Source organism: Anas platyrhynchos, chromosome 8 (assembly GCF_047663525.1).
Source record: "Anas platyrhynchos isolate ZD024472 breed Pekin duck chromosome 8, IASCAAS_PekinDuck_T2T, whole genome shotgun sequence".
Lineage (NCBI taxonomy): Eukaryota > Metazoa > Chordata > Aves > Anseriformes > Anatidae > Anas > Anas platyrhynchos.
This window is the reverse complement of record NC_092594.1, coordinates 31,551,604-31,566,321: the sequence shown is the minus strand read 5'-3', so window position 1 is coordinate 31,566,321 and position 14,718 is coordinate 31,551,604. Positions and strand designations below refer to the sequence as shown.

The following is a 14,718-nucleotide window of genomic DNA, read 5'->3' as shown; positions in this document are numbered from 1 at the left end:
TCAGCTTGTTTAATTCAATTTTCTCTACCTTAATTTACTTTTGGAAATGAGCTAAATGAATGAATTGAATTATGGCTACTTTAACTCTGGAGGAGCATATCCACATAGGAGCTTACTGTGGTTTCACTAATCAGCTTTACGTTTACACCCTAAATGTATTTGGATTAGCTCTCCTGGGTATCCTCACGTAGATATGCCTAGATGTACCCACCTGCTTTTCTCTTTCTTCCTTGGGCTTGCAGCTCTGAGGAAGCCAGGGCTCAGTAAGCAGATTTACAGCATCTGTGTTATTTCAAGCCTCACCCCTGTGTGGACTCTCCCTGTTTCCAAAGAGCAGGGCAGTGCACTCCACTTCGACAGCACGGAGAGCTGCTACGTGTTGGATGGGTTGACTTGGGTAATGTCAGGTGTACATAGCATGTTAATCCCAATGTCATATTTCTAATTTGAATTTAAGAGAGTCATTTTCTGCTAGCATCTCATCAGGTGAATGCAATGCATTATTCTCCTTAGAATATAGGAGGATGTGGGAAAAGAAGAAACCTCTTATCTTCTTTTCAGCTTTCTGCTTCAGGGTCAGTAAAGATACACCACTATGGCTGGGTCTGAGCCATGTGCATTACTTGTAATTATGACTACTTCTCCTCCCCCTGTGTGAAAATGTGGTCCCAGTTACAGGCAAATCATTCCTGCCTCCATGGAGTCTCCTTGAGAGGAAGGTGTGCCTCGCTGTGGTGAGCTGGGGAGGGAGGGCAGGAACAGAGGGATGGAGGACAAGCAGCAGGATCCCCTCAGTGGCACGGGGAGAAACACCTGCAAACTCCCCTGAGGAGCAGGCTCAAATATGATGCTTTCTGTACAAGCAGCGTGGAGCAATTCCTGCATTCAGAAAAGTAAGGCCACAGGGCATGGACCCAGTGAGACTGCCAGGTAGCTTTGGGATTCCCCATGTACCAAGCCAGTGGGCTTTGCATGGCCCAGAAATCATCATCTGCTGTATGGGTGGCCATCTGGCAAATCTGTATCTGTGCTCGCTTTCTGGAAATAGGCACTGGTGATTGCTCAAAGAAAAAAAAAAAAAATCAAGCCTGCAGTAATGGCTGAGGATTTCTGACCTTTGCTCTAACATTGTAAATTTGTTTTTATAGCTTCTAATTGGCCTTGCTTTGGAGCACGCACATTATCTAACTGCCAGGGTACTGGCTGTCATTATCTGCTGGGCCATTTGATTTGTGTTTTTTACGTTTGAAACTTGTCAGACAATCCCAGAAAATACTGCGCTCTCCTTGCAGTGTCAAATACGGGCCCGGTTAATTGTGCATCCCTGAGAGCGAAGCATTTGAAGTAATCAGGCATTGATTGTTTAGCTGAGATGGCTGCCCATCTGCAACGGAACCGCCGCTCCTCCGGATGGAGGGGAACGTGTAAAAATTAGATCAGCAGATACATGACAGCAACCAGATTTCTTGGTTTCAGGGATCAGAGGTTAGCCATTTCCCAGCCCTGATGATTCATTTTTGATCCCACTCACGTGTCTCGAATAACCTCGTTTTCTCCTCCCTTTGCAGTTTAAGCACAGAGTCTTCTTCTGTTTTGGCCCCCTTTAATATGCTAGCTGCTAAGTCCCTAATTAAAATCTGTTGTTCCCCACATCAACATGCTTCACCAGGTGGGAGCTAAAGTCAAGAAACGTATGTGTGAAAGAGCTCAAAATGCCAGAAGGGCACAAGTGTGCTTGGGGGCTGTGAGAGTCCTCACCTGCTCCGGGGCAGCGGCTTTGTAAACCTCAGCTCATCTAAAACATCAGCCAGGTTTGTCAGTCTGCTGATTCATTGTAAAACCTATAAGGTTTAAGTTTTCCTAGCAATTAAAAATGCTGATAAAATTGTTTTAGAGGCGAACATGGGAAGTGTGTTTGGTGAAAACATTTTTGGGGCTTGTCTTGATGGGCTGAGAGAGCTAAAGCAAGCAACATCCCCATTTTGCAGAATGTGGAGAAGAAGAAAAAAAAAAAAAAGCATCAGTGGAAACACCAACATGCTAGGCCTCAATATGAGCTATGCTTCTGCTGTATTTAGATAGAAGCAATTTTGCTGTTGAAATCAGAGGTTGGCATTTTTTCCCATGGGTTCCGTAACTCAAAATTATGTTGAGATCAAGCACGTAGTGTTTTTTTTTTTAGCAGTAAAGGTGAATGTATTCAGATTATTCAAGTGGTGATTTTTTGGATGTACAATTAGTTGACTGTGAGATGTGGTATAAATTTGGTATTGTAATTGCTATGCCTCTGAGATTTCAATTTGCAAAACAGTTTGCATGGCTGCAAGATTAACTGTTGTATGTGCGATGAGCTCGCAGCAGAGCTGCGATCTGATCGTGACTGTCTGTCAATTGGCTGTGCATCCAAAAATCACTGCCACGAGAACCTGGTGTGAACAGAGTGCTTGATACTCATGATGCTTCCGTTCAGTGAATGCTTGGATGTCTGCTAAAAAAGGGCAGTGTCTAAAAACCCCACCTGTAAGTGCCGCTGGTTAACTAAGGTTTGCTTTTTTGGTGTTACCTGGATGATGAAAAAGGAGGTATAAGACCCATTTTTCTCCTCTCCGCATGTTTTTATGTTGCTCCTTCTCTTGCAGAGAGGAGACAGGTTGGGTTGCCTTTCTGGGAAGGAGGTTCAGCAGTGATGCTCTCGTGCTCTGTAGGAGTGGGCGCAGGGAAATCAGTGCATCCGTAGGGTTGAGCCCTGCCTGGACAGTGCTGCTCCTCCATGGGGCATGGGCAGGCTGTCAGCAGTGACAGGGGCAGCCCCAGGGCAGGGGATGGGCTGACAGACGTGCCTCCCTGTGTTCTGCAGGATTCTCTGTTTGGTCCACAGCTGCTGCCGCGTTTGGGTCTCCAGCGTCATCTAGGAACTTGTCAATGTAATTATACACAGCACCAGAGAAAGCGCTTGTTCTCACTTCTCTGTGCCTCTCAGGTCTCCCTCCCAGGGTCCTACTTTATTTATTTTTGTCTCAGTGTTTATCTCTTCAAAATACCACTGTGCCGTAGGTTGATGATCGAGCTGTGGAGATGCAGCGGATGCTGAACTGGTGGCAGCTGTGACAGCAGCGGAGAGGGGAGGGCTGGTGGAGCAAAGCCCCCTTAGCCTTGTGCCCCATCGGTCCCTACATTATTACAATTCTTTTCAAATGCATTTTTAAACCTCTTACTGCAAATAAAAGCAGAAGTACTAACAAACACATCTGCATTGGGGGAAGGCAGGCAGCAATGTGTCGCGGCAGCAGGAAGGTTCAGAGGCGCCCAGTTCCCTGAGTGATTTGAGGTGGAGCGATTGGGGAACCTGGTTTCCATCATAGCTCTTTTCACTGAAGCGTTTCTGCTTCCGTATGGGTTTGTAAAACACCAAGCACCAGCCGGGTTTGGGGCTCCAGCTGCTGCAGCAGGCTCAGATTAGGAGGTTAGGAGGGAGTCTCTCCTCCAAGTTAGGAGGGCTGTCTCCTCTCCACTTGCCTCCTGCCATAGCAGCAGGGGTGAATGAACAAAACCAGCAGCACTGGGGGCTGCTGGCAGGGCCAGGAGCTGCTCTTTGGCTCCTGCACCCACCTCAGAGGCACCTTTGCAGCTCCGGTGTGACCTGACAGTGCTGCAAGGCAAAGGGCCTTAGCAGTTAGATGGACGGACAGACAGACAGGCTGAGGCTGCCCGCTTGTCTGTGCCTGTCATTGCTGCAAAACACAACTGGCAGGAGCCGGAGGGTGGCGAGAGAGCTGGGATGTGATACGGAGGATTTTGATTAAGGCCTTTAAGCAACGAGGCTATGTAAGTAAACAGAATAGAAATGCTACAGAATTAATGGATAATAAAGGCTAGAGATTTCCTTAAAGTAGCAAACATCCAGTGTGCACGCTGTAAACACACCCCAGCAGCACTTTGGGAAACCCGCGGTGATTTCAGGAGCCAAGGCTGCACGGAGAAGGTGTCTGCTGCCCTGGACAAGCTGAGGGAAGCCACGGAGCTGTGCTGAGCTCAGTCCTCAGCCCCAGAACTCCTGGGGCAGTGCTGCAAGAGTATTTTGTATTTCGTGTAACTCTGCCCCTCAGAGGTCAGCAGTTAACCCCCAGCGCTCTGCTCGGACAGCAGCCCACCAGGGGCTGGAAGTGCCAGGCCCGAAACAACAGCGATGGCTGCAGATTTCAATTACCTTTAGATATTAGGATTTAACAGGTTCCCCAGCCATGTGGCAGGAGTCTGGGAGCATCAGGGCCTGTGGGCTGTGTGCTGCCCTGGCAGTGGGGGCAGCGCAGAGGTGAGCACACCTGGGAACCCAGCTGTCCTGTTAACGGTATCTGCCCCAGGAGGAAGTATTCACACTGATACAAGGGGTGTTACTTCAGGAAAATGAAGTGAAATGTTTCAGGAGTGTGGGGGCTGCAATGAGCTGTAGGAGCTTTAGCCTAAAGGGAAGCAGTGGGGCCCATCTCTTGGAGAGCTCAGAGCTGGTGCAAAGCCCTTGAAGTCTCCTGGAAGGACTAACCCTGTGCTGGCCAAAGGGACGTGGGCCCAGCTGGTCTTTAACCACCTCCAATTTCTCTCGAGTTGCCAAAGCCTTGTTGCAGACATGCTTCCCTGTGAGATTTACATATGGTGGCTCCTCGGAGCTCAGCCCATGCGTGGCTAAACTGCTGTGGGAGCAGCACAGCATCTCACAACATCTCTCTTTCTCTTCCTTTGGCAGGAAAGAAAAGGAGCCGCTTTTTAAAGGCACTACCCCGCAGGGTCAAGGGACCGGCCACGTCGGCAGCAAGCTGGAGAAGAGGAGCCAGACACATCCAAAGGACCAGCCTCTCCCCACGCAATGAGAGGGGAGAAGAAGAAAGAGAGAAGAGGGCTGGTCTGTGGGGTGAGGAGGAGGAGTGCGACTGGGGCTGGAACTGCTGATGTTTCTCCTTTTTTTTTTCCCAGATAAGTATTTCTAAGATAACAAATAGTCCAAGGGGGAAAGAGGGAGAGGGAAATTAGCTAGAAATTTTACCATTGATTCTTTTTTATTTATAGATGGTAAATCAATTTCAGACTTTTTTTTTCCCCCTCATCTCTGGGAAAATAAAGAGTGACCCGATAGATTTAGAGAAATCATTTGCAGTGGCTGAAAAGCTATTTGTTACAATGAGAAAGCCTCCCCTTCCTCCACCAGCCTCTCCTGCTCTCTTTAAAGGGGTAATCCATACGATGAGCAAATGAGGGAGTCCTGGCTCCCCTGCTGCCCCGTGTGATGTCTCCTGTTTTAGTGTCAGGCTCAGAAGCTTTTATGCCAATTGCATGCAGTAGCCCAGTTAGCTTGCATTAAGAGAGCCTGATAAATAGCTTCTGGGAGTCAGGCAGGCGCTCCTCGATGTGCCGTTTATCATCCGCTGCATGGCTAGGTTTTTTGCTCTTCTATCAGATCATCTGAGGGAAGTGGTCATATGAGAAATGTTCCTGATGTCACCTGTCAGGCTGCAGGCTTGAAACTCACTGCAAGACCTGTCTAACAGGCAGAAGCCATGGTCCTCCAGCAATAACTGGTCGGGGTCTAGAAGGACTGGACTTCCCAAAAGATTTATGACTGAGACAGTGTCAGCTAGGGGTAGTGCTGAAAGGGATGAACCAATGATGTTGTGCTGCTGTTGTAAATCTCAGGTGGAACGTCACAATCATCCCATTGCATGGACAGCAAGTGCTATGTCTGCTTGAAGCCACTGTCATCAGGCAGCCTTGTCTCCTGTCTTGTGTGACTTACTGGAAACATTTGTCAAAGATGTGGATTTGAAGTGCAGTGCAGTTTCTCAGACTGGAGAGTAAAAGCGTGTGACTGGGAGGGGGTTGGAAGTACCTCTCGGGATGAAAAGGGACAGTGTACTTAGAAGTACTGGTTTGGAGAAGAGAAGATAGTGAGACCCAGTGGCTAGGAAGGGAAAGGATGAGCCAGGCTGGGGTTGAAGAGGGATGTGTGAAAGACTGAATGAGCTCCCCTTCGTGTGGGGTGCTTTGGGGTGCTTTTGTGTGGGGTGGCCTTGAAAAAGTAGCAGTCCCAGACATTCCTTTCTCTAGTGAAAGACCAAGGTTGGTTACTTCTCTTTCCCAGGACTTGAGCTTTATGATCGAGGAGCAGGGACAGACTCAGCCAGGCCCTCGTCTTACAGGTATTACAAAGAGCTACCTGAAAGCAGCCTGGGTTGCATACATGCAGCCAGGAAGCCAGTAGGCCCTCAGATGTGCTCATCTGTCTTTGAATCCTGTGTCTGTACCATTGTCACGATGGATGAGGAAGGGCAAGCTACTCAGGATCTGACAAAACTTGAGCTGATTGAGTCTGTGCATTTGCCAGCTGTTTGCTGGGCTTTTGTTAGTTAAGTTTCTCTCTGATAAGGGGAATTTGGCTGAAAACAAGCAAGAGGTATCTCACCGAAAGGAGAATGATTTTAAACACCAAACAAACCTGATATTGTCAGTCTTTCAAGGTGAGGGGGTTAAACTGTGAGCATTTTAGGTAGAATAAAATGCCCTCTTGTGATGAATTCCAAGGCATCCAAAAGGCACTGTGCTGGCTTTCTGTCTCCAAGAGGAGAGTAATGAATAGCAGTGACAGTACGATAATTAAAATGACCTCTTGGAGATATGGATTAGAAGGTATGCAGAGGGGGGATAAGTTCTCCTTTGAATTAATCTAGTGTTAATTTATGACTATCGTTGGGTTTTATAGGTTTTGAGGGGAAGACTTTCAAAGTTGGTTTACTGGGGGAGAAATGTTCCTTTTGTGCATTCATTGGGAAAACATTTGCAGAATTCTTTATTATTTATTTTTGAATGGTTCTATATATACATATGCATATATATAATGAGAATTTCAGGTATTTGCTTAGCAACTAAATGATTTACTCTAGAATTATGAATAAAGTAATAAAAGCAGCTGTGGAATGTGTGTGTTATTTCACATCCATTTCTTCTTCCCTAATAGTCCCCAGAGTCACTTTGAAACCAAGAAGAGGACAAGCTGATTCTGGGAAGCCCTTGGGCAGCCCTGCTATCAGGTGTCAGAGATTCCTGCCATCTGACTTGTCAGCCTTTTAAGTTCAGATTTAATAACGGGATTTTCCTGAAATCGCTGTCTCTGCTTCTTAATTGTCTCCTGTCACCCATATCTACTCCAGAGCCTGCAATTTTCAACTTTCAGTAGAGACCTAATGCAGAATCCTCATCTCTACCGGAGATGCTTCCCTTCTGCCGAGATATCCCAAGCTTCTAGTCGGATTGAAGGGACAGATTGGAGACAGTTACCCATATGGGAAATGATGACATCCCATTTGTCAACTCCCATGTTGGTAACCTTCTTCCCATCCTCTCCACCTGCCTAGCAATACCATAACATCCAAACATAAGGTTATCTGCCAAGAGCATCTGCCTTGCTCGTCAGCCGGGCAGCGTGCCCGTTCTGGAGCCCACCCTCCCCATCCTTGTTCCAGCACGTTGTGTTCAAAGTCTTTGCTCTCGCGTTTCACTCCTGTCTCAGTTTGTCTCCCACACCGTCTGGTCCGCTAGCAGCCCCAGCTGCCCAACCCATCTTTCCACCTCGACATCCCTACTGTGTCCCCTCTGAACCCTACAAAGTGAATCTATAGGATTTTCTCCAGAGACTCACCTCTGCTTTTGTGGTTCACCAGTAAAGCATGCTTCCTGAAAGCCCTCCCTGACCAGCTGGGGATGGGAGCCTTCACTGTTGGCTCACGGGATGAGGGCTTGCACATCCGTGGGGCAGAGCGTGTGTTGTGCACACGCCGTTTTACAAATGCTTGGGGACGATCATGGGAGGTGAAAGTATGAAGCATTCAGCGCCCAGTCTCTAGTTCAGTTTCCCCCACGTGAACACGGAGGTCCTTATCCGCCATCTGAGCAGACAGATCCCACTTCAGAGCCTTCTTCTAGCCTGCCAGCTGGCGTGGTTGGAGCCTCGTCTTCCCAGATAAGCAGATCTGTGTATCAGACGTAAGTAATGCACGTTGTACGCTCAACAAGTAATTCTTTCCTAGTCTCTCATGTCAAGTTCAAGGTAAGGCAATATCAGGGATTTTGAAAGTTTCAGATACCAATACACGGCCAAAATTGGGTGTCTGACTTGTCAGAAATGAATTTACTTTCCAGAACAAATGTGTGTGTTTATCTGAGCCCACGTGGTGGGCTCTTCTTGTGGGGAGACCAAAGCCCTGTTGCACTGCCCTGCCTCTCCTGCTCTCTGCCTGGGGAGTTGGAGGACCCTCCCTTGGAGGAGGAACAATGAGTTTACTTTTCTTTGCACAGGACTGGGGCATGAATATTAAAGTACTGAAATTAACTTGTTTTCTGTGCATTCTGCTCTCCTGACAAGAAAATCCTGCTACAAACCCCCACGCAGGCAGTCTAACTGCATTGAATTGGACCCTCGCTGTGAGGGGATTATATATTCTGATTGGGGCTGTGTTTGCAATTATTTTCTCTGCCACACCAAAGACCTTTACTGCAGAGCTGCAAACCAGTTATAGGAACATGAAATGCTTTGACTTCTTCACTAGGGAAACATTAATCCAATCACAGGTTATGTCCATTACAGACTATGGCAATATTGTATACAGGAATTCCCGGGAGAAGGTTCTACAAAAATTGGAATCTCTCTATAACCATGTTATGAGATTTACTGGTGTGGATAAAATGGGCAGAGTTAAAATTACCAGGCTGGCTATCTCTAAAAGACAGGTGAAGTCTGCTGGCTATCATTGCTTCATAATATTACAAATGGAAAAGCCCTGAAGTAATTGAATAACACATCTGCAGAAAAAACCTTGTGAACTGCTATAACCTGAAGATAGACTGCAAGGAAACAATGTATGTACAGCACCTGGTTAAAAGGAAAAAGATGCTTTCCTTACCTGGTGCAGGAAGATATCATAAATGTAGATACAGACTCTCTCTCTGGCTCCTGTATTATATGTTTGTGTGCTTTATAAATGTGTGTGTGTGTGTGTGTCTATCTCCTTTTCACATAAACTAAGTTAAACCAGTTTCCTCTGCAGCCTGAAGCACAGTGCTGGATGGTAATGATTCATAAGCAGAGCTAACTGTGCCTCCTTTTGTACTGGAGGCTGCTAAAAACATTTGGCATGGCTGGTGAAGGAGCTGATTTTTGTCCCCTTAAAGTCTCTCTGTCCTCACACAGAAAGAGATTTCAAAGTACTTTGCAGGAGTTGATTAAGGTTTTTCCCTGTGCTTTAGTACCGGTATGTAGTGGGCCGTAGCGCCAGGTTAACAGCAGAGAGCAACTTCACGGGGTCTCTGCAAGGCTGGGGCTACACGGTGCTGTGTAAGTGTGAACCTTTCAGAGGGCGAGGATGGCCCACAGCCTGCTGACTTGCTGAGTACCTCTGTGTAAATACAACTGGGCCATCTTCAGGCATGGGAGAGCCTGGAAGGCTTCCTGCAGCCACAGGCTGCCATCCCAGCAGAGGGGACCATCATCTCAGCTCTTCCCTGGAGGTAAGGGTGCTGTGGCCTGCATGTCTGTGGTGCGTGAGAGGGGATTTCAGCCCAGACATGGTACATCCTTCTGATACATCCTCCCCTGGTTCCACCTGGGCCTGCAGGAGCCCCTCTCATCACTCATGTTCTGCCTCATCTGGTGCTCCGAGCAGAGATCCAAGGGCATCCGATGGGAGCTGCACCGCAGCAGTACCGCAGCCAGGGGTTGTCAGAGCTGGTTAATTCAGGGAACTGGGATTTATTCCACATTTCCTGCGCCTCTCCATGGCAGGCTAACACACTCAGAAGGAAGATAATGCGTTTGAGAGAGCGAATCTGGAGGGGTTTGAATCCTCCTGTGATGGGAGCACAAGGGAGGCTGAGCTCATGGGCACTGATCAGTGATGTACTTTAAAAAGATTTGAAATCAGGGCCTCTTTTTTCATAAAATTGTTCATTAAAGAAGTTATTTATCATTAAAAACATTTGTTAAATATTAAAAAATATGTTAAAATGTTGCTTTTCCAGTAAGGATTGAACTTTACTCTCTGGAAATAGTGGAAATAGAAACCACCCAGCTCTAACTTAAGCAGCAGCATCAAGTGCCTGGGTGTATGAAGGAAGATTTTCTTACCAGCCAGTGTTTGGAAGATCAATAAAGAGCTACAGCAACTTTTGCCACTGGGGAAGAAGTCTTTCTCACAGTCAGAAGGGAGCCAATATCCTCCTGTGATCCCCCACTGCATGCACAAAATTATACTGAGGGTAAGGAGTCCCCTGTTCATTTTGCACATTTAGCGCTGTTACACTGGGTGCCTTCAGCCAAAGCGGCCTGAACAAATGCTGGGGATCTGTACACATTTCCCTTTGGTGCTAGGTGAAGGCAGGCAATTTTTTGGTTCCACTCCCTGGCTGTACCACGAAGACTACTGGGGATTTTTCTGCAGCATTTACGCCCCATTTCAAGGAAGAATGAAGGAATTTCTAGAGGTATCTTTTTTTTTTTTTTTTTTTTTTTTTTTTTTTTTTTTTTAAGGTCCTTTGTTACCCACATTATGGGATGCAGTTGGGAAATGCCACCTTACTGAGCTGTGCTGCAGTAAATGCAGAGGCTGCTGGCTCTTGTTCGCTTTGCTGAATGCTGAGTGCGGTCCTTGGTGGGGAAGTTATTTTCTGGCAAATCCGTGTTGTGCTCAGCGCTTTCATTTCTTCCTCCCCTGAGGCAGATTCCTTTCCCTCTTGGTTGGTCACAGCTCTGTCATACTCCCAAGGAGTCTGAGCAGCTGATCCTGAGTCACAAAGTGGAAAATACACAGTGTGTTTGGGCAGGCTTGATGAAGAAGTAGGAGGAAGAGGAGAGTAAGAAGGTGGAGAAGCACGATTTAACTTTAGCTCAGGAAGATGCTCAGAACAGAGGGATGCTGTTAGCACTGGAGCAGCCCTTGGAGAGCTTGCAGCTCAGCACTGAGGGTTGGGTGAAACCTTCCAGGTCAAGAATGGCTTTGCTTTTCTTCTAAATGAAGCCAGGACTTCACCCCGCAAATCTTAAGTGATCTTCAAATCTTGAATGCTCAGCCCTTCCATGGATGTAATGCTGCAAGATTTAGGATAAATAGCACAATATTCCTTTCTGTGATTCATCTCTGCCGTTCAAAACCCCACAGTAAGCCTACCTCATACGAAAGTTGCTTTATACAGCTGCTTTTCCACGTGAGGAAACACTCATTTCTCACGTGGTGGCCCAAGACTCAGGCAGCTGAAGTGAGTTGCAGTAGGACAGAATTGGATCACCGAGCCAGCCAGGGAAGTGAACGAGACCCCATGCAGCCCAGCACCCAGCTGAGTGATGCCAATGGGTGCTTGATGAACACATCACAGATGCTCCCACAGCAGTGCTAGCAGAGGGTAAATGGAAACTAATAATGGCTGTTAAATTGAGTTGATTCACATGTCTCAGCCTTGAAAAAAATGGGGAGAAAGGTTTTGTCAAATTATTTTCTCTTCTGTCACTCTTATGTTGTTTGTTTGGTACGTCCCTTTTTCCTGGACTGAGCTATCACTCAGCTATCCTGAGACATCCTGAACCACACATCGGAGGGTTTCTGACTGAAATGGATGTAAACACCACAGTCCCCAGGTAATTAGTTAGTTCCATGCCCAAGATACAATGTGGGATCTGTGAGACGATGCGGGTTTCGTGAGAAGTCGCACGGAGAAGAACCCCAGAAACCCCCATGACCCTCGCTGTGATCAGGAGCAGGGTGTGCACTTTCTGGGTTAATCGTGCTGAATTGAGAGCACCTCAGGTATAGTTTGAAAAAAAAAAAATGTTTTCATTGATTTAGAAAAATGGTGGCTAGCTGCACAGTGTGGGGCCAGAAGTGGAAACCCAAGCCCTGTTTTGTGTTAGAGTGCCATTTAGCATGGGATGTGCCAGGTTAAAAGGAGGGCATGCTGTGAGATGGGGAACCTGTCCTGTGAAATATCAAGGGCTGTCAGAGCAGCCAGCGGTGGCCAGGGTAAAGTTGTCTGAATTTTTTTCCAGCCTCCTTACTCTCTCAGTATCCAGATGCCTGCAGTTTGTAATAAAAACATGTTCATGCTGCAGGCAGCCGCTGTAGGTTCAAAACACTGGACTTGACCGAAGGCACAACTGAGAGGGACAAAGAGATGCACATTGCAGCGCCTCTGCCAGCAGTTTATCAGCACATTGGTGGCCAGCGTCCTGTCTGTGTTTGATATGGAGGCAATGGCCAGGGGCAGCAACAACCCTCAGACGCTTTTGTAACCCCTTACGCTGATTATGGGACTGCAAAGTCATGCTTAAATGCATGCAGGGCAAAATCCTTTCTTACTGTGAACTCCCTGGGTGAGAAGTTACAGGTGAAGTAATGCAAATAATGATGACGGTCCCAAGAATTTATATTAGTAGTGCTATGGACTAGCCCAGCGTTTCTGCACTTGATAAAAACAAGCATGTCCAACACATTCAGTTCTTGGCAGCCCCAGAGCACTTTTAGGGCTGTTGTGCTGCCCACCATGCATCAGGTCCATCCCGATTCCATCTGGGCCAGTTCTGGCACAGAAAAGCAGTTCTGTCCCGAGCAGGGCTGCAGGGCGAATTGTCCATCAGCACAACTGCACTGACGCCAGTGCAAAATCACGGGAGAGACTCTATCCCCGTGTACTTTTAAATCATCAAGCTAATAAGTACCCTGGATGATAAGATGTAATCTTTTAAATGCAGTATGGATTTCTTCCCCTGAATTATGCATGATAACATCTTTAGGCGTGAGCTTTGTTTATTTATTTATTTGTTTCTGAAGGAGCTGTCTTTTGGTGGTGGTGGAGATAATCACTGTGGTTTACAACAGCGAGGGAGGACCAGGGAGGGCTCCCTGTGGCTAGACAACCTCTGCTAATGGCCTGGAAGTTGTGGTGTCTCCATCCTTGTACAGATTGAAAACCCAACAAGACACAGTGCTAGGCAATCTGCTCCAGAAGTCCTGCTTTGAGCAGAGGGGTTGGACAGGATGCTCTCAAGATCTTTTCCATGCTGGGATTCTGTTTCCTGTTTCTCATATCAATCCCTGACTATTGTACCATTGCTCTGCAGCAGGTAGTATAATAATAGTAATATCCAGGTCTCCTGCAGCATTTTTCACTCCTTGATCTGCAACGTCTCTACAGAGGCTGGTGGTTCTTCAGCCCTTCTTAACACCTAGGGAAACTGGGACAGTCAGAAAGCAAATGATTGCTTAAAGACCTTAAGGAAGACGGGGCTAGAGGGACCACATCTCCAGAGTGTCACCTCCCACTCCAGCACCAGCACAGCAACCACAACACCTGTGCAGCCGAATTTCGAGAGACGCCTGCTGTGCCCAGCATCCAGCTGCAGCAGAGGCCGGAGAGGCGGGAGGCAGCACGCTGTCCAGGGCAGCAGCCCCTGGACTGTAAATCACAGCAAATGAGAGCTGCTCCTGTGCTTTGCCAGGGAGACAATGGAGCAGGCAGCTCCGCTCCGGTGAGCTCAGCTGAACCACGAACAGGCAAGCTGGTGCTTTAATGAAGGTGCGTTCACGACTGCTAAAAACAGCCTCTACCCACCAGTGCTGCAAACCCCAGGTTTAGTTTCGGTGTATCACAGGATTTTTATTTTTCCGGTGATTCTGCAGGTCTCAGATTTGGCCAAGTTACAGAGCATAACGGCAGAAAACTGCTCTTTATTAATAGTATTATTAGTATCAGTCCCTACAGATTGATGTGTCTAATGTCACACACACACACAAATCCTTAACTAAATCTTCCATAGCTATAATTTGATGTCTCAATGTATTTTGACCTATTGACAAATACACCTTTATAAAAATATATTCTCTGATTTTCGCATGAATATTGGAAATCAAACAGAAAGGCAGATGTGAGTGTATTTCTACATGCACACGAGCACAGAGCCCCCACTTCATGTATTTGCTTAAATCCCCCATCCTGACAAACAGCAGTGATCTGCTTGTTAGTCTTTTGGTGAGCTGGATAAATATACGGGCTGTGTTTGTATGGTACAGGGGAAGGCAGCAATAGCCATTTATAGACAATTAATCACAGCCATGTATTCTTTATTTCCTGTTTATGGGTGACACAGTGGGCTGAATTTCAATCAGCTCTCACGATGGTGGGTTTTCATGTTCCTGCTTTCAGCAGTTAACGCTTTAGGGGTATCAGGAAAGGAAACTAGAGGAATGAATACAGATTGGGGTCACTTTCTGGTTTTAGAGATGATTTTGCTTACAGCCTTAAGAGACGGAACAAACTGATGTCTTGTGAGTGTGGGCTTCTAGGACGGCAGCCTGGAAATGGGTGCAGTTAATGAGAACAGGTATCCCATAAAAATATGTACAATGGTGACCCAAGTTTAACTAAAAATAGCGTCGGAACCCAGCTTTTCACTGTCTCTACCTAACATACTGGAAAGGGGCTGGTACAGCTAAAGTTTGGCACAGCACGTGCTATAGCTTTCTGCCTCAACCTTGCTGCCTGTAGAGCCCAGCAAGGCAAATTTGAGGATTTCCCACACAAAAGTTATCGCAGGAATGGCTCCCCCATTCTTCTTTGCTTTTAAGCTTAAATATGCAGTACAGCAGAACAGCCGTCAGCAGAGACAATCTTCATCCCTTTGTTCAAGGAATG

General features: G+C 46.9%; 1 protein-coding gene across 5 annotated transcripts in view; it reads left to right on the top strand.

Annotated features, from left to right (window-relative positions):
- The window catches only part of BEND5 (BEN domain containing 5), a 923,615-nt gene extending 918,546 nt beyond the window's left edge, over positions 1-5,069 (top strand). For all 5 annotated transcript variants that reach the window (XM_027463542.3, XM_038182817.2, XM_038182813.2 and 2 more), the window contains one exon: positions 4,742-5,069. In XM_027463542.3, the coding sequence (XP_027319343.3) occupies positions 4,742-4,865 (124 nt within the window). In that variant the 3' untranslated portion in view covers positions 4,866-5,069. The remainder of the gene's footprint in view (positions 1-4,741) is intronic.
- Positions 5,070-14,718: the final 9,649 nt, after the last annotated feature.